The sequence below is a fragment of the Heloderma suspectum genome, chromosome 13 (assembly GCF_057233095.1).
Source record: "Heloderma suspectum isolate Gila_16-S chromosome 13, 16-S_ref, whole genome shotgun sequence".
In the NCBI taxonomy this organism is placed as follows: domain Eukaryota; kingdom Metazoa; phylum Chordata; class Lepidosauria; order Squamata; family Helodermatidae; genus Heloderma; species Heloderma suspectum.
The window spans coordinates 3287386-3314150 of record NC_139470.1 but is presented as its reverse complement, the minus strand read 5'-3'; the positions used below and the strand labels follow the sequence as shown (position 1 = coordinate 3314150).

General features: G+C 49.0%; 2 protein-coding genes across 3 annotated transcripts; one reads left to right on the top strand and one right to left on the bottom strand.

The window, feature by feature from the left end:
- The first annotated feature begins 578 nt into the window (after positions 1-578).
- Positions 579-7367, top strand: FICD (FIC domain protein adenylyltransferase). 2 transcript variants are annotated; one of them, XM_084819574.1, is made up of 3 exons: positions 579-618; positions 2364-2710; positions 4361-7367. In XM_084819574.1, the coding sequence occupies exons 2-3, from the start codon at positions 2407-2409 to the stop codon at positions 5440-5442; spliced, it is 1386 nt and encodes a 461-aa protein (XP_084675700.1). In that variant the 5' UTR covers positions 579-618; positions 2364-2406; the 3' UTR covers positions 5443-7367. The 2 variants fall into 2 exon arrangements, with proteins under 2 accessions (XP_084675700.1, XP_084675699.1); XM_084819573.1 differs by having other exon boundaries at positions 2361-2710; positions 4361-7366.
- Positions 6228-26039, bottom strand: SART3 (spliceosome associated factor 3, U4/U6 recycling protein). Its single transcript, XM_084819572.1, has 19 exons — positions 25825-26039; positions 24631-24757; positions 23811-23915; positions 22864-23048; positions 22119-22224; positions 20705-20829; positions 18877-19032; positions 18358-18496; positions 17597-17704; positions 16663-16740; positions 14943-15001; positions 14693-14802; positions 13991-14103; positions 13231-13307; positions 12519-12681; positions 11187-11656; positions 10586-10738; positions 10139-10329; positions 6228-9653 (listed from the first exon to the last, which is right to left on the bottom strand). Exons 1-19 carry the CDS (start codon positions 26008-26010, stop codon positions 9467-9469), a joined length of 2838 nt encoding a protein of 945 aa, XP_084675698.1. The 5' UTR covers positions 26011-26039; the 3' UTR covers positions 6228-9466.
- Positions 26040-26765: the final 726 nt, after the last annotated feature.

The following is a 26765-nucleotide window of genomic DNA, read 5'->3' as shown; positions in this document are numbered from 1 at the left end:
TGTCGTACAGGAAAAACAAGCACAAACGTGCAGCTTCCCAACACACACCACTTTTGTAAACATTGCAGCCTTCATCCCATAGAAATGCTTTTCTGTTCAAAAACAACGGCACTACTCAAAAGCAAGAGACAACCACTTCGGCTGCGGCGAGTTTTCTGCAAGGCCGCGTCGGCCCCGGAGGCTGTTGCGCGCCCCCGAGCACAGGCCTTCGGCTCGCCCGGCCGTTACCCAGGCAACCCGCCCGCCATTTTCCTCCAGGCATTTCCAACCCGCGCGTCCCCGCCTTCGCGGTCTCTCCATTGGCCAAAGCCGGCGTTTCGGATGGACGGCGATCTGGACCAATCGCAGCCGTCCACGAAGACAGAGCTTCATTCCGTCCCGGCTCGCCTTCTCCTCCAGAGGAGGCGAGGTCGAAAGAGAGATGGACGCGCCGGCGTAGCCAATGGAAGGGGAGGAGAGGAAGACGAGGCCTGTCGGCGGAGGCGAGGCGAGGGGAGATGGGCGTGGGCGAAGGCCAATAGGGAAAGGGGCAGAGAAGGAAGTGCTTCCCCCTGGGCGGAGGCGGGACGCAGGATGTTGGGGCCTGTGTAGACAGGGACTCGGGCAGACCGGCTGGCGGTAGGAGTGGGGTGAAGGAGGGGGGATTAGGAAATAGGGGAGGGGGGTTAAGAGTGAGGAAAGGGAGAGTTTGGGGAGATCTGGGGGGTTAAGAATTGGAGGAGGGGCAGAGTTTGGGGGGTTAAGAACTGGGGGTGTTGGAATGGGGGGGAGGCCTGAAGGAGTTAAGTGGGGGAGGAGAGTTTCGGGGGTTAAGAACTGGAGAGTTGGGGGAAGACCGGGCGGGGGAAGTGGGGCGGGGGGGGAAGAGGGAGCTTTGGGGAGGAAGTGGGGGGAAGGGGAGAGTTTGGAGGGGTTGAGAAATGGGGGTGCCGGAAGGGGCATGAGTGGAGTTCGGAGGAAAGGGGGAGGGCCCCTGTTTGAAAAGAAAGGGGGTGACGTACTTGGGGGAGAGAAGGAAAAGGGGGTGTCAAAATGGGGTGGTTCAGTTAGGTTACTTTGTGGGCTGGGGAGAATGAAAGGGGGAAGGACTTGGAGAAAGGAAAAAGACAACGAAGTGTTAACATCCGGTGGGGGGAGAGACTTGGGCCTCATTTGAAGGGAGGGGGAAAGTGGGATCTCCCAGATTTGGGGGAACGGGTGAGGGATTTCCAGTTGTGAGGAAGGCGAGGAAATTAGGGTGCAGGACTTGGAGGGGAGAAGGCAGTGGGGTGTCAAAACTTGAAGAGGAAATTGGGGGCCCGTTTGAGGGGGTAGGTCTCCATTTGTTTGGGAGGGAAGGGGGCAAATTTGGGGGAGAGGGAAAGGTTGGGTTAGTTTTGGGGGGAATCTGGTGATGGGCAGCACTGGAGGAAGGAAAGGGGCTGTCAAAAAACGTAAGAAGAGGAAAAAGTTGAGTCTCACTCAGGAGGGTCAAAATAGGGAGAAGTAGAATTAGGAGAAGAAAAAAAGAGTCGTAACTTATGAAGAGGAGAAAAGTGGATCTCAATGGGAGGGGGTGGAAGATCAGAATTTGCGGGCAGAGGCTGAACTTGAAGGGAGGTTATGATGTGCGAAGGACGTGGGGTTCCTATTTTGGCTCCATCCAAGCTCCACAGGCACAGCTGCATGGATTGAAACCCCCTAGTTGTGCATAAACCTATTCTAGAACCTTTTGCAATCGCAACTAGGATGGGTTTGAAACTATATTAAGCGGCAATTTAAACCACACTCAGGGTTTTGTTAAGTTTGATAAGAATTTCTCCCTTGTTATCTATGGTGAGACGGAATTGTTTCCAAGCGACCAGGCTCAATAGCGTTGTGGGTGGGTAAGCAGGAGATTACATGAGTAGCTTACTTGCACTACAAAATTAGGAATGAGTTGTCAGGGTAAATGCAAGTTGGCCAGCCTGTTGGCAAGTGACCCCCCAGAGGCTCACACCTGGTCTACACATGTAGCTGAATGAGGTGGAACTTCCTTCCCTCCTGCTGTCTCAAATGACGCAAACCATTCCACCACCTCATTCACCTGTGTGTGTGTAGATCTAGCTCAGGGGTGGGCAACTTGTGGCCCTCCAGACGTCTTGGCCTACAATTGCCATCACCCCCTCACCATTGGCTATGCTGGCTAGGGATGATGGGAATTGCAGGCCACTCATGATCTAGCTGAAAGATGCCACAAAAGGAGGCCTAGAACGATGTGAAAGGGTGATTCGAACATGTGGACAACACAGAGATGGAAGCCAGGTTCGTTCAGCGTAGCAAGGGGGATCCATCTGGCGCTCCTCTGGAAGCCTTCCCCCTAAAACCGTCTCTCCCCCCAGCAGAGGCCTTTGAAGAGATGCACCTCCTGCCCTCCCTGGTGGCCAGATGAACCTCGTATCGATGGCAGCCGCGGTGGCGGTGGCAGAGCCAGAGCTGAAATGGGTGTCCCTGTGGCTCCGCCTTCGCTGGGCAGCAGTGCTGGTATTCCTGGCCGCACTGCTCATGCCATTGCTCCCACTGACGTCGGTGGAAGAACAGTGCCACGCCGTTCTCAAGGGCCTGTCCTTGCTGAAAAGCAAACTGGGCTTGGCCTACGTGGGGATTGCCAGCTACAAAGGACAGACGACAGGCCTCAGTGTCACCTCGGGGGGGCTGGAGCTGCTGGTGTTGAAGCCCAAGGTCTCCCAAGGTATCTAAAGCTTGCTAATAAAATAAAGGATGAAATATAATAAAGAGGAATATAGGAGGAGAGCGGTGTTTCCCTTCTTAGTTAAGGCTGTCTCCAAGCCAGCTGCTTAGTTAGCTGTTTAGTTGTCAAGATTTCGACCATGACCATCAATATTTTTCCCCCCATGGCAGCCAACAATCATACAAACCCATTACAGCAAATAAAAACAGAGCGGAAAAATTACACCTATGCAGCCAATTTAGCCACAGTGTTAAAGGCCTGGGAAAGGGAACCCGTCTTTGCCTGGCACGGAAGAGTAGGCACCAGACAAGCCTCCTTCGGGAGAGCATGCGAAGGGCAAGGCGCTAAAACACCTTAAAAACCCTTCACCGCTCCCACACAGGAGTACCCAGCGGAGGGGCTCCAGTGATTAGCACGGCATGTCGAGTACCCACACAGTTGCCCTGGGCTTAAGGCAGGAGTCTTTCCTAGCTCTCCCCGGAGATTGAACCTGGGACCTTTTGCGTCCAAAGCAGGGGCTCTGCCACTGAGGTACAGCAAACAGGTATGCAAGTTTTTCTTACCAGTCCTGGATGCTGTACAGTGAGGTATGCAGGTAACCATGAAGGGGGGCTGGTTTTTAAAAACTGACCAGACCATGTGTTAAAAATTGATCAGGTCATGGTGGCTCAATGCTGCTTCCATTACCAGTTGCTCAAGTGTGACAGCAGAGAAGGGCACTTGCCCTCCCATCCTGTTCAGGAGCTTCCCATAGGCATCTGGTTGGCCCCTGTGGGAGGCAGGATCCCAGATGAGATAAGCCTTTGGGCTGATCCAGCTTCAGGGCTCCTCTGATGTTCTTAATTCCAGAACTTTTCTTCCTGCAACATAAGTCTTTGTAAGGGTTCATCTAACTCTCAAAACATTACCACGTGGGAGGCAGGGGTTTAGTCATGTTAGGACACCATGCAACATGGAAGAAAAATAGCGATGGAGATCACTGCAGTCTTCTAAAAGATGCCCCAAACAGTTGTCTTCCCCGCTCCCCAAGGTGAATGTGACTGAAACAGCCTGGAATTCCATTACCCTAGAGAAAGCGGGCTTGTCCTGGGCTAACGGAAGGGCACCAACCTTTACAACTTGATGTTACTGCAGTCATTTGCTTGTACCCAACACTTGTACAACAAAAGGCTTGTACAACCAGGAAATATTTGGCAATTACAGTGGGTTGTGCAAATTAAGGCCATTCATGGCACCTGTGAACTTGGTTTTCTATATCTTATCTCAGACTTTTAAATTAACGTTTTCAAGGAAGGGGGTGATGAAAGGAAACTGGGGAAGGGCACTGGGATGGGTACACGTTTTTTTCTGTGCAGCCCTGAGAGCGAGGAATCCTTCATTACAATTATGTGCTTGTGTGTTTATTCAAGTTATGACTCGCCCCATAGCTGAAGCTCTCCGGCCAACATTTGTCATTAAAGCAAATACAATAAAATCAATGCTAACACTAATGATAAACACAAAATTGGTTTTAAAAAAGAAACATTAATTCAGATTAATTTAAGAGTTTAACCGTAGGCCCAAATTTTCTCTCGGAGAGGCTTGCTTCTACAGTTACCTTGTTCTACAGTACACCTTTCCTCAATGCTAATGGTGGTTACTCTGTTTCAGAGGTCAGGTTAGAAGCCAAAGCAGCCTTGAACCAGGCACTGGAGATGAAAAGGCAAGGCAAACGAGAGAAAGCTCACAAGCTTTTCTTGCATGCCCTCAAGATGGACCCAGATTACGTCGACGCCTTGACAGAGTTTGGCCTCTTCTCCGAAGAAGAGAAGGACATCATTCAGGCTGACTACTTATACTCCAAAGCCCTAACCATCTCCCCCCGTAACGAGAAGGCTCTGATCAGTCGTGACAGGACACTGCCCCTTGTTGAAGAGATTGACCAGAGATACTTCAGCATAATTGATAGCAAGGTCCAAAAAATCATGTCCATCCCAAAAGGCAACTCCGCCCTACGGCGGGTGATGGAGGAGTCCTACTACCACCACATTTACCACACAGTGGCCATTGAGGGGAACACTTTGACACTCTCTGAAATCCGGCACATCATCGAGACCCGGTACGCTGTTCCCGGGAAAAGTCTGGTGGAGCAAAACGAGGTCATTGGCATGCACGCAGCCATGAAGTATATCAACACCACTCTGGTCTCTCGAATTGGCTCCGTGACCCTCAGCGACATCTTAGAGATCCACAGGAGAGTGCTGGGCTATGTAGACCCAGTGGAGGCTGGGAGATTTAGGACTACCCAGGTGTTTGTCGGGCACCACATCCCACCCCACCCTCGTGACGTTGAAAAGCAGGTGCTTGAATTTGTGCAGTGGTTAAACTCCGAAGACGCCATGAGTCTACACCCAGTTGAATTTGCCGCCTTGGCCCATTACAAACTGGTTTACATACACCCCTTTGTGGATGGCAATGGGAGGACCTCACGTCTCTTGATGAACCTCATCCTCATGCAGGCAGGTTATCCGCCCATCACCATCCGCAAGGAACAGCGGGCGGAGTACTACCACGTCTTGGAGGTGGCCAACGAAGGAGATGTTAGGCCATTCATCCGTTTAATTGCCAAATGTACCGAGACCACCTTAGATATGTTGCTCATCGCCACCACTGAATATTCAGTGGGCTTGCCTGAAGCACATAGTAGCTCCACAGACTGCAAGCAGACCATCTCTGTCAAAACCCAAACGTGACACATAGACATGGGAGAAGAAAGGAATCTGCTTTCCTCTCTAAACATCTTAAGAGAACAGAACGAGAAAGGCACTTTCTTTTAAGCATTTCATTTATTTAAATTATAATCTTTTTTGCAGTAATATTTCAAAATATTTATTATCCCATAACTTCAGGCCAAATGTAAAATTATTTGTGGTTAACTTTGACTGGTTTTGTTTAGAAGGGGAAAGTGGGATGACTTCTAAGAGCAGACCATAGACAACAGCGTGAGATGGATTCAGCAAAGAACATTTTCCCAAATGGGCGTTAGATCTGCCAACGGTCAAGCGGAGCAACTTTAGCTGGAGAGATTTAATCCACAATGGACTCCCTAGCCAATGCCGATTGGACAGGAAAGATTTATTGCAAATTTACCCAACAAACTCTGGCCAAGGAGATTATTTTGCATCAACTTCTTCCAATATAGTGTAGTTTGACAGTCAATGCAAGGTGATGCCCAAACTCCACCCATAATAGGGAGGAAAAAATTCTTTTCTGAATCCACCCCAAATGTTACTTAAATAGTCGCCATTGCTTTCCTTGTTTGTGTACGTCAGTTGCATTCCCAACTTGAAGCCAACGTGTCTCCCTTGTCCTACCACTCTGACCCCTTGGTGGGTGGGGGACCCGAGCAGTTGCCAATGTATTGCACACTCTTGCCTTATTCCACACCCCTTCCCCCAATACTATCACTCCTGTGAGATGTCTCAACTTGGGCCAAGATCAAAAGGACACCATAACTAAATCTGTGGGCCCTAAGGGCTTTTGGCTAACATTCAAAAAATACAACTCAATAATACAGTGTGAGAAACTGAGTAACTCATAATACAACAGGGTCTGCTATTCAAAAGACCTGTACTGTGCACCTACCCAAGGTCACTTTCTGGATCCTGGCCCTAGTTGGGTACCATTACCTGTGCAGAATTGACTGAGAGGCCTGGAACTTGCCCCTCATCATGATTATGATTATTTCTAAAGGTATCTAGTATTAGAAGTTGAAAGGTTTGGTAAAACTCTCTTTTGATAGCACTTTACACAGATTCACTTGACAATAACGGAATGGCTGTAAAAGCAAGCATTGCTCCAGAACCCCAAAAACAGAAGAAAAAGATGTGCTTTTTAGTGATGTTGGCAAGTCCAGCATTTAAAGATGGAGGTGGGGGGTACTTGAGATAGGTTCAGGAGTGAAAGGGGAGAGTGCCCTTTAATAGCCTGACCTTCCTCTCTCCCATCTCCATTCTTTGCTCAACATCCACCATCTTCCCTCTGAGAAATGCAGATTGCGGAAGAGCTATAGGAAGTATATATTAAACTGCTCAAATTCAACAAATCAAGCAAGCTCAGATTCCAGAAGGACAGCGAAAGGTGGGGGCCTCCCGTACCTTTGTACTGCTGCCTAGAAGTGGTTTCTGATAGGCACTGCTTGTCATAGAATACTATAGTAAGTATGTTTTGCACCTGCCAACATTATTTTGCTTAACTCATTCCAAAAGGTACAGGAGCACTGCAGACCATGGCATGTGGTTCCACAAGGCAGTACAGGGTACATGCAATCCTTGCCTGCAGTTTGTTACACTGACAAAGCAATCCTAAGCTTGTCTATGAAGCCGTAAACCCCACTGAGCTCATTGGGGCTTCCTCCCCAGTAACTGGGGGATTGCACTGGAGATGCCTGAACAGCCTCACAAAAACAAGGTGGCCAGTTTAAAGCACTGAAATTCCCTTTGTTGTGTGGGCCATCCTACCCAGGAAAATAGACAGGAATATGAAACAGCCAACTTGTTCTAGCATGGAAGTGGATTAAGAATGCTGTGTGTTGGCTATTTGTGAAGAAGATGAAGCTAAGGTGTGTGTTTTTAAATGTCAACTCTTTGCATTGATAAAAACCAGTTTCAGAAGCAGAAATTGTGTCTTTCCTTTTAAATAGGATGTGGTCTTCAGATAAAACCTGACCCTGATGATTTCCAGCCAGGTCACATACATACTTAGAAGTAACTACCACTTCTGAGGGAACTCAGTCCTAAGGAAGCGTGTAAGAGCAGAGGACCAAAAGCCTCAGTCCTTTTGTTTTCATCCTATGCTTAAGTTGCTCTGACTCCTCAAGCTGCTCTTCTGAGTCAACCTGAGGAAGTGCTTTCTAGCAGCATTCAGAAGGTCAGATGTTATTACGGCTCCCTCCTACAGCTTCAAGTGGTCTCAGCTTTACACCTGAGGCCTCAGAAAAGGAGGCCATAGTGCAGAGTTATGATGCTTGGCCTTGTGAAGATTCCCTACAGGCAGCACATCAGTTAAAAAGGTACCCTGGGCAGTTCTGCCTCATGAACATAAGAATGGCCCTGCTGGATCAGCCCAAGGAGCACATGCAAAAGGCTCCAGGTTCAATCCCTGGCATCTCCCAGTTAGCTAGGAAAGACTCCCAGTTGAAACCACAAAGAGCCACTGCACTGCCAGTCAGCACAGGCAATACCGACCTAGATGGACCAAGGGTTTGACTCTGTATAAGGGCAGCTGCCTAGATTCCTATCTATGTGCTACAGCATCTTTGTTTCCGATAATGGGTAAGCAAGTGGCTCCAGGAACAAGGTACAGCGGTAACAGCCCTCCCCTTTGAGTTGTCCTTTGCATCTAGCTAGCATAAGCAATAGCTGGTGAAAAACTTGGCATTCATTTGGTTCAGCCCTTTGGGGAGTGCCACTCTTTATTCAGGAAACTCCAGCACAGATGTAGCCCTTTTGGCTGCCACAAGCCAGAATGCCAGCCATTCTGGCCAAAAGTTTAAAATTCTGCCAAGCACAGCCCTGGTTATCTAGCAACTTAGGCAACTCTTTATTCTGGGTAGAGCTTCAAGATCCCTTACCACAAATTCAAACTCTTGTTTTCCTGTCCTGAGGAAAAGAAAGCTAAAATGCAACTTCCAAGTCTGTTTATAGAAGTCCATTGTGATTTTTGCAGACTGCTGAAAGGACAGTTCAATTCAGTTACATTTGGGAATACATAAATGTTTTCACCAATCTTGTATCTCCACTATCATCTCTCAACTCCCAACAGCATTCAGCACAAGCAACAGCATTTCGACAGCTTTCAAGAACTGTACTTTAATGAACCCTGAAGAAGGAACATAAGCTCACACCCCGCATTGTTTACAAAACCAAAAAACCCTGAACAAGGCAAAAACAATACAGGAAACAAAAAATGGTCAGGAGATATTTAAACAAGTACAGATGTCTGGCAAACAAAAATGCCAAATGGTCCACAAAAGCGGCATATCAAAGCTTTTACGGGTGACTCAAAGTATGTCAAACAAAGCTTAAAACCATAGTCTGGCATATCATTTACAAATACACAAATATAGATATAAAAAAACAGACCAGCTTGAGCAAATCGTCAATACAGGTTCAATATAAATACTTACCCCTGCTCCCCAGTACTAAAATAGGCCATTATGGTGAAGTTGCTAGCATCTGCTATTTATAATAACTCTATACAGGTGGAGGAGATGAGTGTCACCACAAATGCAAGGGGTATGTGAGGGTGCACGATCTATAAAGCGTACTGTGTGAGAGACGCTGCCATGAACAACTGGATCTGTGCCTGCAGTGGGATTTGTACAAACTAGAGCAATTAGCTTTCACATTAAACTCCATTTCTTAAAAAGGTTTTGAAAAGGAGAAAGAAAAAAGGACCTCCGCAAAGCCCATATTGTACCCAACCTCTACAGTGAGTTCTCCCCATATTACCCCTCAATATGAGGGAGCGTTTAAAGCCATTATAACCAGATGCCCACTCCAAAATGCAACATCTTTGCCCTCTGATTCTGAGAGAGGAAAAAAACAATTCGATTTCAGCAGCTCCCTGCTCTATTTATCTCAATAGGAGCAGAAGTTCAGAAGAGAACGAACAGGCAGTCACGACCGGCCCCTTCACATGTGCAAGTACACCCTGTGGCTTCTAAGGCAGCGCTTCACATTCCCCCCTGCCCCCCCGCTGGTCACTGCAACTGGCTCACTTGTTCAGAAGCAGCCTGGCAAAGTCCGCATTGGACATCTTCTTGGGCTCCTCTAAGGACAGGGACGCTGCTGCTGGTGGTGGGGGCCTCTGGACCATCCCATTCTCCGCCTTGGCCACCGGGTTGCTCTGGCGCTGTAAAGCGCGCGGGACCATCGAAAGCTGGGTTCTTCCCTTGCCCCGACTTTGGAAAGAACATCACACAACATGGGTCTGCATTAGCTTTGTTTACTGCGTGCTTGGGGGGGGGAAAGTGCTCTGCATGAATTATGCAAATCCTACCATTTTCACTGCTTTGCCTCATCATGAGGGGGGCAGGATGCCAGAACCCTGACTCCAGCCATGGGAAGTCATTTGCCAGCTACCTCTGTCACTACTTCATCACTCACACCACCGTCTGATGGACCACGGCAGCCATTAAGATCTAAAATCTTGCTTTTAAAGTGTTTTTTTCTCCCCACCCACCCCCAAAGGAAAAAAAAAAACTGTTGGTTCACAAGAGGGGTGTATTTATTATCCTGCCTTTCCATCAAAAATGGGGCTCAAAGAAGTCCCTAGAACATGAGGTGCTACCTGAAAGACGAATGCACGCGCCACAAACCATAGCCTACTTCCTGCCAGCCCTCTGGTAGGCAACACATCACCGCCCGTGCCACTCGCTATACTCACGCGCCATAGACCTGCCGAGGGGCCATGGTCTGAGCAGCTCTCCCCGCAGCCTCGGACTTTTCGGGGAATCTTCGGGCAGGTGGGTTGCTGATGGCCACCTTGATCATGTGATCTTTGATCGTCAAGCCATCCATCTTCAGCACCGCTTGGGAGGCCTGCGTTTCGTTCTCAAACTCCACATAGGCCAAGCCCTAAGAGCAAAGAGAGAGTTGTTGTATATTCAGCATGCTGTGCTTCCTCTTCACCCCGCATTGGAACAAGCGTCCGAACAACTCCAAATGCAGTTCTGCAACCCAACATTTAAAAAGCGAGAGTTAAGCAGCTGACGTGACGTAGGCAAAACCACTAGTTGAGAAGCAGCCCACCCAAGGTTCCTCTTGGATATACCTTGGGTGGGAACAGCCCAGACCACAACGAGCAACATGTCTCTAGCCAGGAGGGGCATACCTTGGGTTTACCAGCTCGGTTCGTGACCAGACGGATATCCTTCACATTCCCGTGGACTTTGCACACTTCCTCTAACTCCTCCTTAGTACAGGAAAATGGCAAGCCAGAGATGAAGAGCTTGTGCTTCTCTAGGGCAGTGCTGTACTTGAACACCTGCAGGGAAGAGCAACAAAGCAACTCCAAGTAAGGCAGTTCCAAACCCACAAGCATGAACTGGTCCTTTTCACATGCAGGATTCTGGTTTTCTCCTTTTAAAGTGCAAGTGCCTGGCCCTGGACACTGATTTGGTCTTAAAAAGAGAGAACGCCAGACATCTGCTTTGTGTATACAGTGGGCCAACTGCCATACAAGGCACATTAAAAACTGCAGCTTTTTCTAGATTCCTTTGTTCACTGCATTGGCTATTCCATTTCTGATTTGACTCTGTGTGGCTAAGAACATGGATACATCTTCTCTCATATAAGCTAAGCCCTTAGAAGTTATCAGTCTAAAACAACCACACACCCCATAACTGGACCACAAGCGTCTTTGCCCTATTTCCTTACACAACCCCCAACTAGCAACAGCACTACTATTGAATTGGGGGGGGGGGGAGATGTACCTTAAAATCTGGATTCTTGTTCTTGTCGACGCAAGGAGAGACAAACATGGGCCTCCCCTCAACGTTTTTGCGATCCAGGCTGAGAGCTTGCAGAGCTGACTTCTCATCCTTAAATTCCACGTAACAGTAGCCCCGAAAAGTCCCTTTGTTGCTAAAGATGGGGCGGACTTCCGCCACCTCCCCAGAGTTTGCAAAGAGATCTTTCAGCTTGGCCTCGGGCTCCGCCATGCTGTAGGAGAGGTTGCTGACAAAGACAGTGATGTTGTCTTTCTCACTGTCATGAAAGATTTTGGGAGTGTCTTTCCACCTGGAAGCTTCTGCCTCTTCCCTTGGCTTCAAATCTGCTTTTCCAGGCATGTTTCTTCCAAAGAGCCCAGTTTCTGTCTCCATGTCTTCAACCTCCTCCTCCTCCTCCTCAGCCAGCATATCACCGCTGCCACCTGCCTTGTGCCTTTTGCTGGGCTGTTCAGCTGGTCAAAGAAACATTACGTGATTGATGAGTAGTTTCTAATGGATGTATGCTGCTGCAACACATGGGCATTTGTGGTATGAAGGCTAAGCAGGCAATACACAAGAGAAGGAGCAAACTCTACCCAAAGCTTCCATTTTCCCTCATGCCATATATGTACTCCAAGAAAACCAGAGCAACAAAATCCTGCCAGGGACGTCGCCACCATGCTGTGCTTTCCTATTTTTGCCCATGAGGGGAAACTGTCTGCAGGGACCCCAATGCCGTTCTTGCCAGAACCCTAATCGCCTCCCCACAGGCCTTCAAAGAGGAAGGAAAGGGGTGGGCACCCTAGCGGCTCCTCTGCACACAGCACTACAAGGGGAACCCGAGTGGCAGATACTGAGGCAGGCAGAAAGACCCGCAATGGGAGGGTGACGCTAATCCTTCTGCTGGCTGAGAATTCCAAGCAACTGATCAGCCTCCCTCAGGCAAGAGCTTAAGATGCTGGGACAAAACTGCACAACATGTTCCAATCACCAGTTTTGGATTTGGCCAGGGGAGGGAGGTAAAGATGAGAGTCCCCTGCCTTTGCCCACTCAAGACATAGCAAGGAGGTGATCCTGCATACGTTGGGGTTGGACTCGATGGCCTTGTAGGCCCCTTCCAACCCTACTATTCTATGATTCTATGATATGACCCACAAGTAAGTTCTAAAGAAATCAATGGGCCGTGCTTCCTAACAAGTGTACACAGGACTCCATCCTCAGCTTCCTTCCTCCCAGCAACAGAGCAGTTCTGGTGTAAGCCCAGGGTGCACTACTGCTCTACACAGGCCAAGAAGGCAACTCAAGCAGGTGTGCTAGCTCAGGCGGACCCGATACCTTCCTCCTCCTGCCCCCACTCGCCATCGTCATCTGCTCTGCGCTTGTCTCCTGCCCGGGGTTTCTTCGACTTCTTGGCAGCTCTCTTCTCAGCCCGAGACTGCTTCCGCTGCTCAGCTCGCGTTTCTTCTTGTTTAGCAAAGGCAGCCTCCTTCTCAGCAGCCTACAAAGCGAGACCGCTGAATGAGTGGGCATTGCAGCTATGGCTTTCACCTTCTTGCCTTTTCTGTACTGCAATGGCCAGACGGATCGTGGGCCTTGCACCTTCGGATCCGGCCCCTTTCCCAGCCTATCTTCCTGGGAATAGTCAGAATGGGGGAAGGTCTCTGGATCATGCTGCTAAATGCCAACAATGGATTGGCAACAATGGCAACAAATGCCTCCCCCACCCCCACTCCCCAAAAGACCTGTCACTGCAGGGCTGGGAGGACCAGAACTACAGAGGGACTCAAACCACCAAATGAGTAAAAGCTAATCCAGCCTTCCCCAGCCTGGCGCCCTCCAGATGTGCTGGACTACAACTCCCAGAATCCCCCAGCCAGCATGGGGGTTTCTGGGAATTATAGTCAAACACATCTGGAAGCCAGCAGGTTGGGGAAGGCTGGCTTAGTCTAACACGCATGGCCCCCACCTCTGGAGCAGCCATAGAGGAGGAGCCTTGCATTCAATTTCAATAGATTTAAAAACAAAAAAAGAAAAAGAAAACCCTGACCTTCACCCTTTGCTCATTGACTCGAGCAAGCCGGTTCTCCGTTTTCTGAACAGCTGCATCCCAGTCTTCTAAAGTGCCTGGAAGGGGTGGGGGGGATGTTAGCCAGCCTCTCTGCCAGTCCTGTAAGTGTCCTTCAAGCTTGAACATGCCGCGCCAAGAGCCATAATAAGGCTTCCCAACAGCATAATTTTTTAGGGCATAATTCTACACATATTTAAACAGAAGTCCTACAACTCCCAGCATTCCCCAGCCAGAGGATGCTGGGGGTTGTAGGACTTATTTCTGTCTAAACATGCATAGGATTACACCCTTATTTCTTTTGAGAAACTTCTTACCCACTTTATAAAGTAATCCCAAAGCAAAATACAAACAACACACAGTAAAATAATTCAGCATTGACCAAAAAAAACAAACAGTAACATAATTAACAATTTACACAACGCAGCAAAAGAAAAGAGAAAAACCTCAATCAGAAGCCAGGGTAAGCAAATCGGTCTTTAGCTGGTATCAAAAGCTTGTAAGACAAGGCAGGCTTTGCCTGCCTGCCTCCCTCCCTCGTTCTCTCAGAACCCTTCTGCACGTCCCCTCGGTTCCCTAGCAAAGAGTCTTCAGCCCTACTTTCCGCTTCCAAAAAAATTCCATGTCACTACAGTAACTGAGCCTATCAGGGTCTTTGCCACCACCAAGTGCAATACAAACTTCATGACTGATCATCAAAGCCATTACTCTGCAACCCAGCAGGGCGTCAAAAGCAGCTTACCTTCAATTCTTTCTAGTGTAAGCAGCACCTCACAGACATGCTCTGGGTAGTCACTTGTGCATTGCACAGCTCGATGCAGGGCCTTTCTACAGTGCTGGGTATCACCATGTGCCCTACGAGAAGACGGGAAGGAAGGGAAGGGGGTTGATGGACCACACAGCAAGCAGACAACACAATCCATCTTTGACTCTAGGCAGCCTTTGAATTCTGGTTGCACAATCGCCATTCCGTGGCATAAGGGATTCAAGATAATTTCATAAGCTAGGAAACATACCCTGCGATTCACATTGGGTCCAACATTTTCGACTGAGAGGCACAAAGCGGGGCGAGGGGGAAGGAGCACACTGGGAAGAAAGTAACGCAGGGAGGCAGCTTGGAGAACTCTTTACAAAGGAATGTAACTTAAAAGGGGAAAATGGTTTAACAAAAGGTAATACCACATTCACACGGGCTGATTTTAAGAGAAAACCTTGGAATCTTCATCTCACTCTCCTTTTCCATTCATCACCATTAAGAAGGGACTTGCATAGTTTTCTGTCTTCGTGACAAATAGGAAGAGTTGAGGTTTAAGCTGAAGGAGGCTTAAGAAGCAGCTGCTGGAAGCCTCAACATTAGATGCACTTTGCAGACAGAGAAGCGACAGCAATGGGTTCAGGATCAGAGCTTAAGCATTCACGCCAGGACAGCTGCTAGTCCCCTTACCGCTCCAGGTTGTAATACTCCAGCCACATGTTGGCATACTTCGCATTCCCTTTTGTCATGATGCTGTCCCAGAGTTCTCGTGCCTTCTGCATATTGTTACACAGGCGAGCCTAAAAAGAGGAAGCCTGGTATTTAGACAGCACTTTAAAACACTTAAAGCATGCACGTCCTCCTAGGGTTACAACCCCCGCACCCACCTCCCCAAGAAGAATGACAATCAAAACACAGGTGTGGGATGAGCCAACGTTACCTCAATCCTCGCCCAGGTCTGCATTATGGTGCACGAAGGATCCCCGCTCTCACTAAACCCTGCAGGCAAAAGCAAACAGAATTGGTCCTAAAAGGGTTCCATGGAACAGGAAAGGATAATGAAGGCTCCTCCTTCCTCAACCATCACCATCAGCTGAAAGAATTCCCCCCCACACCCCTCCGCTCTCTTTCCTCCACATCCTTTTTCCTTGTGTGTCATGTCTTTAGAGACCGTAAACCTGAGGGCAGGGACTCTCTGGTTTAACTGATTATATGTACGCCACTCTGGGAGTCATTTTTATGCCCCTCCTCGGCTAAAAAAAACTTTAAATGAATAAATAATGAATAAAGGAAAGGTCTGCACCTTGTACCAAACACTAATGTAGAAGCTTCTAATATGGCCCTTGACTACTTTCAGCAATTCCAGAATGGGATACTGGTTACTCTTGGGGAGAGAGGCACAGACCTGGCTCAAGGGCTGGGGCTGTCACAAAGCCCCTTGGGCCCCTCTTTCCTTAAGCACTCACACACACACAAAATGAGAGGCTTCAGTCTCAGCCTTCAATTCATTGTTTGCAGGTTCATTACAGATGCAAATCCTCAAAGACTCTCTGGCTGCAAAGGAACGCCTCAGGGGGATTCAAATCCCAGGTTTGAAAGGGAGGCTATCTGGCTAGGCTAACTTAGGGAGGGAGGTCCCGCCCCTCGTGCCGATGATGATGATGATGATGATGCTTGCCTGCGTAGCGTTTTTCACTCTTAGCTCTGCCTCTTAGCTCTGCGTCTCCACCTTGCGTCTTTTAGGTCACAGTCCTCAAGCCCCTCCTGCTCACTGCTTCTCACAGAGAGGGGTAAGGAGGAAGCTTCATGCCCAGCCATCTGGGAGTTGGTAACCTGAGAAGCATGCCTACCCATATCTGAACTGGCTTGTGAAAATGCCTCCCCCAGTTCTGGCCTCTGCTCTTCTGAATCTGAGCTGCTATCTCCCTGTGCTCAGAATCAATCCTGACAGGAGCCACTCAAGAAATATCTCCTCACAAGGGGTCTTCCATTGCAGCCTCTGTGCTGGCTGGGAATGATGGGAGTTGTAGTCCAACACATCTGGAGGGCACCAGCTGGGGGAAGGCTATTCTGTAGGGAGGCCAGGGTTCTGTGCAGCACACATCTCTTCCTCCCGCTCACACATCTCCAAGGTGTGGTGGCAGCAGCAATGCAAGTCTGGCTTCCATGTTCAGGGGCAGCAGAGCTGGAAATACCAGGGGCTGAAGACAGAGTGGAAGGCCTCCACCTTCACGCCCCAGCTTCCAGCAGCATCAGCTTGGCTGCTGATGGAAACCAAACACTGGGCTGAACAGACCAGCCTCCCCCCTGCCTCAGCCCCTCCAGACATTCTGAACTCCAGCTCCCATCAGCCCCAGCCAGCACTGTCAGGGCTGACAGGAATTATAGAGAAAAACTTCTGGAGGAACCCAAGTTGGGGAACGCTGAAGCAGACCTTTGGGGACCTGAAACTATTTTTAAACTGAAACCAAGATTTGGAGGGATGTCTGAAGAGGTCTTCCTCGTAGCTGAAGGAGGCAGACTGGGACAAGCAGTGGGAGTCTCCTTGCAGACCAAACACAAAAAAGGTCTGCAGCCCCATCAGATGCTTCCAACACGATGCATCCACAGTAGAAAAATCTACCTATTCCAATGCTTTTTAAAGAGAAGCCCCAACCTACGTTCTTCCACTTCTTGCTTTAGGTATTCGACCGCGTGGGCAAAGGCAGACCGAAGCTCTTCCAGCTCTTTACTCGAGTCTGAAAAAGAGCAAGCAAAAGGAAAGCACCAGTTCAGAGACGCCGCTTCTCCTGGGAGTTTCCTACTGTACTGGCCACAGGAACGTGAGACCCCACATTTCAGAAGGGTTTGAATGAGCAAGATCACTGCCTAGTGCAACCCTCCCCAACATGTGGACCTCTGGTTCCACCTTCTGTTTTCCCCCTCCTATCCCTGCTCCCCCCCCCCTGCCCACGAGCCAGGTTGCAGCCTCCTCCCATTTAGACCTTTATATGCCTCACTTCTTCTGGAGGGGAATGAACCGGACATGTTGGCCTTTGGGCCACTCAGCTCCACTAAGGACAGGGAGCCTCACTAGACCAACCGCCTCACAAGGAAGGCAGAACCATGCCTCCCTCCCCCAGGGCTGGAAGTGCCCACCTTCTGGGCTACCCCTCCCCACTAAGCAGGGAGTGCTCTAGGGCCTTGTTCTCACACGCAGAGACAAGGTGGTAACCCTGCTTCAAGTTGTGTCACTTCAAGAGGCCGGGCACGGCGCAGCATGGCTGAGGGCCCCTCACATACATCTCCTGTTCACAAGGAGGGACCGTAGCTCGGCATGCAGAAGGTCCCAGGTTCGATCCCCAGCATCTCCAGGTAGGGCTGGGAAAACTCCTGCCTGACACCCTGGAGAGCCATTGTTGTCAGTCATTGTCGACAACGCTGGACTAGATGGACCAAGGACCTGACTCAGTATAAGGCAGCTTCCCGTGTTCCTATGTTAGGTCTTAGTGTAGCAGAGACATGCTAGCTTTCTGCATGCAAGGAATTAGGGGGGTGGGGATCTCAAGGCTATCCTAAGCAGAGCTAAAAGGATGTAATCCCATACAAAGTTACCTTGAGTAAAATCCACCCTTCTCCGCAGGTAGTCCAAGTACGCCTGCCAGATTTCCACATAGTCTGTAGCCTGAATGAAGCCGGCGTTCAAAGCCTTTTCAAAGTTTTCTAACACAGGCAAAGGAAAACACGCAGTGGCCCTAAGGATCAATCAGTGCAAGAGGCAACACCCCCACCCCCATTAGCAGCAGGACGGGACACAGGGTTCGAGTCCTAAAACTCAGGAGCAGCAAAGCTCAGAGCCTTCCCAACCCCCCTCCCCCTCATGGGTGTGAGCTGTGGTTACACAATGGGTGAGCGCAAAGGGCATAACAGCCCGCCATGGCTTAGTTAACCCTCGAGGGGCCACGCACATGCCATCTGCCATTATGACTATCCAGCTCCCAGCCAGAGGCTGCTTGTCATGTCATCAGGACTCAGCCGGGGAAGCTTATTCGAGACGTAAGGGTTGCAAGGACCATGAGTTATGTGAGGGTTATGACCCCCCCGACAAGGTTCGGATGACACAAGTCAGAGCAATCCCCAGCCGGAGGCTGCACATTCATAATGGTAGACAGCATGCACCACATAAGGGCTACTTAATCCACAATGAGCTGTCATGCCGTCTGAACCAGGTCAGTGCCAAAGACCAACTGACACATCCTCACGGGGTGCCCAGATCGGCAGACGTTCACCCCTGAGGCTCACGCAAAGCTGACCAACGTTTCCAAGCTTCAGGAAGTAGAAGGTCGGTTTCTATTTCACACACGCCTTGGTCTTACCAGAAATCAGCCGATGCTCAACTTGATGCCTCTCCATGGCAAGGAGGTACTGGTTCCACAGTTTGACAGTCCAAGGGCAATTCCTGACTGCGCGCTCATGTGCAGAGAGCACCAGCTCTTTCACTTTTAGCTGCCTGTCCTGGGAGATCAAACACACCATCCAAGGGTCACATCCAGGGGTGTATACTCATCTCAATTCCAGAATGTGGCATTTGGATACAGGATTCTGCTTTGTGGGAATCTCTGCTAGAACCCCACCACCACCACCCACCCCACTGCTAGCCCTCCTAGAGAAGACAGCCCTTGCCTCTCACCTCAAATTAAGGAAAGTGAGAGCAATTATGCAAATCTGCATTATTTATACATGTCAGAGGATTTGGATCCAAGTACAGAATGTTAAGTTTTCTTTCAGCAAGAATTACACATGGTCCTGGTTAAAACTAGTTACTGGCTCTGTTCATCAGACAGCAAGAAAGGTGCTGCCCCAGGAGGCCCTGAGACGTGCAGAAACCCGCTTACCAGATACTGCGTGTAACGAGCCCACAGGTCGGGCACAAGGCAGTTCTCCGCCAGGGCGCGCTCATACGTCAGCTGGATGCGAGCTGGGTCCCCAGCCTTTGTGTCGAAGTCAATGTAGGCTTGATATTCAGCCAGCTTTGGCGTCTCAGCAACTAGCTGGAATGCAAGCAGGAGGAGAGGAAGGAAACTGTTTCAGGATTGCAGAAGAGGAACCAATGGGGAAACAAATGAGTATACAATTATACAATGTATGAAAAGTGTGATTCAAAATTAAGGAGGCTTCTGGGGGGCTGGGCCCACATGCTGGGAGTCTGGAAAAAACACAGGAGCCATCAGGGGATTCTTCTTTGGGATGATTATTATTATTATTAATAATAGTATTATTATTAATCTACATTTCTATACCACCCCATAGCTGAAGCCCTCTGGGCAGTTTACAAAGGTTAAAAACATTAGAAATACAATATGCAAAATTTAAAAACAAAAAACACAGAGACAGTATACACAGAGACAACATATACCTAAAAACAACTCTGGGCAATCAGCCAAACCATAAAACAAATCCAGGACCAATTAAAATGCATCAGTTGCTGCCAAATGCCTGGGAAAACAGAAGGGTCTTGACTTTTTCTTGTCTTGACCGGCACCAAAAAGATAACAATGTTGGCACTAGGCAACATCAGGGAGATCATTCCCTAATTAGGGGCCACCACCAAGAAGGCCCTCTCACTTGCTGCTGTCTTCCGAGCCTCCCTCAGAGGAGGCACCCAGAAGAGGACCTTGGATGTTGAGCATAGAGTACGGGTAAGTTCAAGCCAAGAGAGGCGCTCTGTCAAGCACTGCAGTCCCGACCCACAGGATACAACTAACGTCGTGGACTAAGCCTTAGGAACACAGGAAGCAGCCTGCTATTGAGCTAGATCTCTCCGGTCCATCAGTCCCAGAATTGCAGGAGTGGGGCACCTGTGGGCCTCCAGATGCCATCATCCCTGACCATTGGCCATGCTGGCCAGGGCTGATGGGAACTGGAGTCCTACAGCTTCTAGGCAGCCACAGGTTCCCCACCCCTGCACTGCTGTCTCCTGAGACTAACAGCCACCCTCCAGGACTGCAGGCAGGAGAGGCCCACCCAGCCGTGCTAGCCAAGATCCTTCTACCCTGAGATGCTGCCAGGGATCAAACATGCAAAGCTGGTGCTCTGTCACTGAAACACAGTCCCTCCCCCAAAGGGAACCCAGACTTTAGATCCCACCACTTCAGTGGGCTCCACGTGGAGTCCTGCACAAGTTGCTGTCTCACAGCTCAAGTTCCCCCTCTGAGAAATGACAACAGCACCATATAACATAGGGGTAGTTTGAAGGCAAAGACAAAAATGATAGAAGACTTTGCAAATTCCACATGACTGCCGAGACATTACAAAACAATAGTCATAATGCAGAATTGATTGGAATCAATCCTCAGGGAGTTTTTCCCTTTGTGCTCCTGCCTTGGTTTCCCTCCCCTTCCTCAGTCATCCCCCCGACGTCAATACCTAGTTTGTAAGACCCTCGAGACAGAGACCTGTCCTCACATTCTTTGAGAAGCACCACAGAAAAGGATGGCGCCATTTTTTTAATTGTGTAAAATAAATTAAAACACATCATGCCTTTACTAAAGTACTACCTTGGAAAAAAAAATAGAAGTGCATTAGCAGAGACCAGAGAAAACACAATTGATTTGAACAGTAGTGGCATCACAGATTGTACCAAAAATAACTCTGCTAAGGATGATTTACGTCTCTGGTGAAAAAGGAACCGTCTACATACAACTGAGCAGAGGACTGACTTACCAGGGCCTCTTCGTAGGGCTTACACTTCTCCATTTGCTGCAGAGCCTTCTTGTAGTTTTTGATCACCGCTTCTGGGACCGGTTCCTCAGACCACTCCTCATATTCAACATAAGCAGCTTCCATATCTGGACATGGAAAACCATATCAGACACTAGCATTAGCAGAACCTGAACTCAGCTCCACACATAACGGACTGCAGAGCAGTCAACAGCCAAGAAAGGAAGGATGCTGCTCTGAAGGAAACCCTCCCCTGAATTATTTGTCTAAGAAGTGACATGATAAACCGAGAGACAAGAGTTGACTCCCACAGTATGGCAAAAGTAGAACTGTGTCAATGTTGTTTCTCAAGCAGGGGCAAGCAAACTGGTGCCCTCCAGATGTTTTGGACTACAGCTCCCATAATCCCTTACCACTGTCCATGCTGGCTGTGGCTGAGCAGAGCTGTAGTCCAAAACATCTGGAGGACACCACACTGCTTACCTCAGTCCTAGAGTGTAATCAATGTTCATGGCACTTTGTAGAGTCACATAAGCAAAAGAGTTGGGCTCCTACCCCCCCCCCCCCAATCAGCTGGATGGAGGGGAATGATGGCTGTTGGGGAGACGGTCTCTGTATGTACGTGTGTGTGTGTGTGTAGTGCACCAAAGTGCACACATGTGTGCGTGTAGGGGTGTGGCCCTCGATTCTCTACACATCACTGCATGGGGCAAAGAGGTGCCCACCCCTGCTGTAAAGTAAGCCAGTACTGTCCTTCCAACACCAGTTAAGGGCAGAGGGAGATCAAGCAAGGGATCAAGCAAGGGAAAATGCCTTGCCCAAGGCCACCTAGCAAGCTTACCATTGGTGAGGCTTGAAGCAGGAACTTCCTGGCTCATAATCAAACACACTCTTAGCCACTACAGAATGGCAACTCCGAAAACTCAGGCCCCAGGATAGAAGGTTTATGAGTGGCTAAGATAACCCTAATCAAAAGTATTTCCCACCTGCTCAACATGGCTCACAGCATTTAAAAGGGGGATGGGGGGCAAGAATGAAAAATGTCATGACCAGCCCCGTGTTTATTCTCAGCCACAAGAATGGTTCACTTTAAGAAATCTCTGGAACAGTATGTATGGAAAGTTATTCTTTTTTCAGGTTTTCTCCTGAAATCCCCATGTCCCAGTCAACAAAAGAGTTTGAGAAAGAAAACCTCCACAGCTGATTGTTTGAAGGGACTCTGCATGAGACACACTTTCCTGACAGTTTGTGGAAGGTGGCATTACTAAAAGGTACCCTTGCCATTCCCCGCCAAGCTCAAACAGCACCAAGCCTCTGCTTCCCTCTCCCGAGCAAAGCAGATCTGCTTCAACCGACCCGCTCCAGACGCTCCAAGAAGATGCAGCCCCGGAAGCCACGGAAGCTCACAGGTCCTTACCCAACAGCGGGATCCCCAGCTGGCGCCTGAAGAGTGTGTGGATCTTTTCAAGCTGCGCACTGACGGTCTGCTGCTGCTCAGGGGAGGGAGTGCTGCCGGCTGCCGGCTGCGGAGAGGGAGGGAGGGAGGAGAAGTGGGGGGGAGAGAGAGAGAGAGAAAGAAAGGGTGGGCATCAGGCAGGCTGCCTGATGCAGCAGAAGCTGGAAAGCCTACAGGAGCCTAAGCACCAGCCTCACCCGAGAGCAAGAGCCACAAGCATAAAACTAACACCAACGCCTGGGTCAGCAGTGTCTTTTGCTGATGGGGCCCTAGGCCAGCAAGCTGCACCAACATCCCCTGACTTGCTATTTGGAATGGGGAGAGAATGCAGGCTCCCCCATGCTGGCACACTCGTGCCTCTCTGGCCCTTCCTCCCTGGATGCGGAGAGGCACTGGCATCTGGGGAAGGCTCCCCTCCAAAGCTTCCCCATCCCCACCCAGATGCACTTTTAGTGGCCCAACAACTCACCAGGCCAATTTCCCACTCTCAGAACTAACAACCCAGCCATTAAGGTATCATCCCATCTCAAGAGAATACAGCCACCCTCTTGGGAATTTAACGCCACCACAAGTACAAACTCAGGGTAACGGAAGGTGCAGTCCTATGCACGTTTAGACCCAAAAAAGGCCTACCACTCTCATCATGCCCCAGCACTTTTGGTCTAAACATGAACAGGATAGCACCCTAAGCAAGCTAGGGCTTTACCTGCACTGTTTCCAAGATGGCATTTTCAAATTCCCGATAAGCCTCCCAAATAGCAGCTCCTTTCGTCACGTGAAGACCGACAGCGGTCAGCGCCCTTTCAAATATTGAGCGAACTTTCTCTATGCCTCCCTCCTCACCGATGCCACCAATTGAGTACTGGGCATACTCCAGCCATATTTCAGGACCTAGAAGAAAGCACTAGTATGTTGGCTACTCAGTTCTGCAAGGCACCAGGAAAAGACCTCAAGCAAACTTCTGAATCTACCATTCCTTCCAGGAGAGTAGCTTCCTTTAAGAACTTTTAACACGGAATTGTTTGGTTTTATGTTGCTTAAAACTGCTGTTTTTAATTCTCGACTGTTGTATTTCTATTCAATTGGATTACAAGAAATGCAGATAAATTTTATTTGAAGGGAGGGTGGCAATCTGTTAAACAAGGACTTCCTAGATTTCATTGCTCAAGCACAGATAAAAGTAGATGTGAGCAGATACAAAAGTAAAAGTTTGTACTCATCTGCAAAGTGATCTTCAGGGTCTAAATGATTACTGTATTGCAGGGGAGGGGAGGGGAGGGGAGGGAGAGGAGAGATGAGGCATTTCTTCCAGCCTACATGGTCATCATCTTCTCCTATCCCTCACTTCCTTGCCTTGAACAATATGTATCTATTCTTTCCCTGGGAAGTTTTCCAACATGGCACAGAGAAGAGACAAGCAAAGCTGCAAAAATCAGAACTATCAGCTGACCTACTAGTCAGACTTGCCTGGCTCACAATTCAGAATCCTTCCATTTGGAAGAGGGATGCTGCTGGTTCATGTTGTTTTTGCTGGGGAAAGTGTTGATGTTTGCCAAAAGGGTCTGGCTGGCATTTCTTCATCAAAACCAATTTAATGCAAACCTATGAAGTTTTATCCCACATGGAAGACTTTTTAAAAACAAACCAACTTACAGATATAATCTTTCACAGCTCGCTCAAAGAGATCGTAGATCTTTTCCCGCTCCGAGTTTTCTGAAGCCATCCGAATCTCATCCTTCAGCCAGTCTAGCCAGATCTCTGCAAAACATAGGAATGATAATTAGGGAGGAACGTACTACCACAGATGAATGTGGTATCTCATCTTATTTGAACTGGATTTGGGGGGAATAAGTCCATATACAAAACCAACAAACTAACTGGCCTTCCACTATTCATTAATTTATTCTTAATGTGCATATGCCACATTACTTGCTATTATATATGGCAGTTATACACCATGATCACACACTGTGCAAACTGAGTCTGCATATCACAAGCCTGGATCATGTATGTGGTTACAGCGCATTTCATTTTTACAATCACTTTGCAGTCTCTCTATTTACTTTGCATTAGAGCCGAGCCAAATATTGTGACCACATAAGAAGGGCCATTTGTCTCCAACAAAAGTGGGAAGGCACTGGGGGGGAGGATACTAGTAATTTTCAGAGGTGGTAAGGGGTTTACCACCATTAAGACAAAGCAGCAGAGAGTATAAACTTTTTTTCTCTTTTAATGAAACAAGCATTACTGCCCTGTTCTTCAGTGCTATAAAATGCCACAAGAAGAAGAACACTACACCATGACCTTCAGTTTCCACAGGCAAGTTTTACAACTGTCATCTCCAAAAGCTTACTATATGGGAGAGGAGGTTTACACACACCTGCAGCTTCCCACTCAAATTCTAATACATTTTCACGAGAGAATAGAGCAAATCAAACTATGACTTTCAGGAAGAGCCAAAAACATTGCCTACCTTCAGTGAGGGGAAAGAGTTCACTCATCTTCTGACGGGCTCTTCGGAGTTTGACTAGTTCTCCTTCCTGGTGCAACAGTTTTATCAGATCCAGATGACAATTGTAGTCAAATGCATTAATGGATAGCTTAAAGAAGATGACAAAAAAGTATTATTTGTTAGCTTTCACTAGAAGCACAGCTGGCAGTTATTTACATAATCAAGAGGCTCAAAGGCAATTATCTCAGGGTTGTGTTCTTAACCAAGCACACAAACAATCTAGGGAGCTCCACATACACACCAATTCTTTCAAATCAAACACAAAAGCCCCACAAAAATAAAAAGTATCTGATGATGAGAAACAAAATTCATACTAGCAAATACATAGTGTATCTGTAACAATTTCTATAACAAACTGCAAGCTGTGTGCTGGAGAGACAGTAGAACCAACCACCAATACAACACGGCAACAAAGTCACCTGCCTTTGGAGAAAACAGCTGCCCATTGCATCTCTCCACAGGACACAATTCTGGTTCACCTCCTTTCAATCACACACAGAGATGCAGCAGGCTCATCGTCCAATTCCAGCAGAATTACCTGTCCTTGGAGAAGCCTGCCCATTGCATCTCTGCAGGAGTCACTGCACTATGTTTGTCCAGTGAAGCCCTGGGAAGGCCACGGGGATGGGGGGAGAACCAGAATATTTTGCAACAATTTTTTGCAGGGATTTTAGGGGGAAAACGGGGGACGGGGGACGGGGTGGTATTTGGTTTTTTAAATCTGATTGCCCCTTTTTCCTGTTTTTTTTTCCCCTCTCAAGCCTTCTCTACCCCCAGCCCCCCAAAGTCAGGAAGAATGGTCAGCACAGGGTCTGACAAATACAGCAGTTTTCTCTCCCTACACAGAGATGCAGCAGAATATCCTGGTCTCAAAAGCGGCCGCCCACTGTATCCCTGCATGAGTCACAGCCCGAGATTTGCCTCCATCCAAAAAGCCCCCCACGGAGTCGAGCTCAGAGCAGGGACTCCGGCAGAGGCACAGCAGGGAGAGAGAGGGTAAGAATGATAAAGGAACCCTATGCGTGTTTAGACGGGGACCAGTCCCACAACTCCCAGCATGCCCCGGCCAGCCATTGGCTGATTAACTCAGAGCAAGAGGCCGGAACGGCGAGGGGGCGTGGCCTGACAGCTGAAGCCCCGCCCCAAGCCCCTCACCTGCTCCTCCAGGCGCTGGATCTCGGCCTCGTTCTCCTTCTCCTCATCCTCGCCGTCCCCGGAGGACTCCTCGGACTCCGACTCGCCGCCGCCGCCGCCGCCCTCTTCGCCTTCGTCTTCCGAGCCTCCCGCTTCCCGCAGCTCCTCCTCAGCCGCGGCCGCCTCAGCTCCGCCACCCGCCGCCATCTTGTTTAGCCGTCTCTCTCCCCCCCCTCAGCTAAGCCCCGCCATCCCCGGCGAAAGCCCCTTCGCCCGCCAAGCTTTCCGCCTGCCTTTCGACTGCCTGACTTAAAACACCCCTTAGAGGCTGCCCCAATTCGGAAGACTTTTTAAACGGACGGGTTTTTCCCGCTAATACTATATTGTTGTAAAAAAGGATTATCGGCGAGGAAGCGGTGGAGGGAAGGCGTCGTCATCTTGTCCTTTTCAAACAGGCAGAACTTTGGACAGCCCTACAGGCGGCGTGGGGGCTTCAAGGAAGGTCAGTATGTCTCACGCTGTTGCTCGGACGCGCGGGAAAGACAGGCTGGAGCCGCCATGGGGAGTGTGGCAATAGACGGCATCCGTCGCAATGGCCAATAGAAGGATGCCTAGCCTGCCCCAATGCGCGCAGGGGGGTGGTGCCATAGGGTTGCCCCGCCCTTCGTATTTATTTGGTACGTGCCAGGCGCTGTGCAAAATTGGTCCCGGTGTGTCGAATTTTCGATTGTAAGGTCCTTGGGGCAGGGGCCTGTCCTCGTGTAATTTGTACAACAACATGCACATAGATAGCGCTATATAAATAAATGCGATGATGATGATGGGTAGCAGCAGCAGCAATAATAATGACCATGATCATGATGAATATACTGCCCTCTCCACATCCCTAGTTTGTTCCACGAAGAGTCGGACTCGACTTAACGACTGAACAACAACAACAAGCAAAAGCACAAATTTCAAAG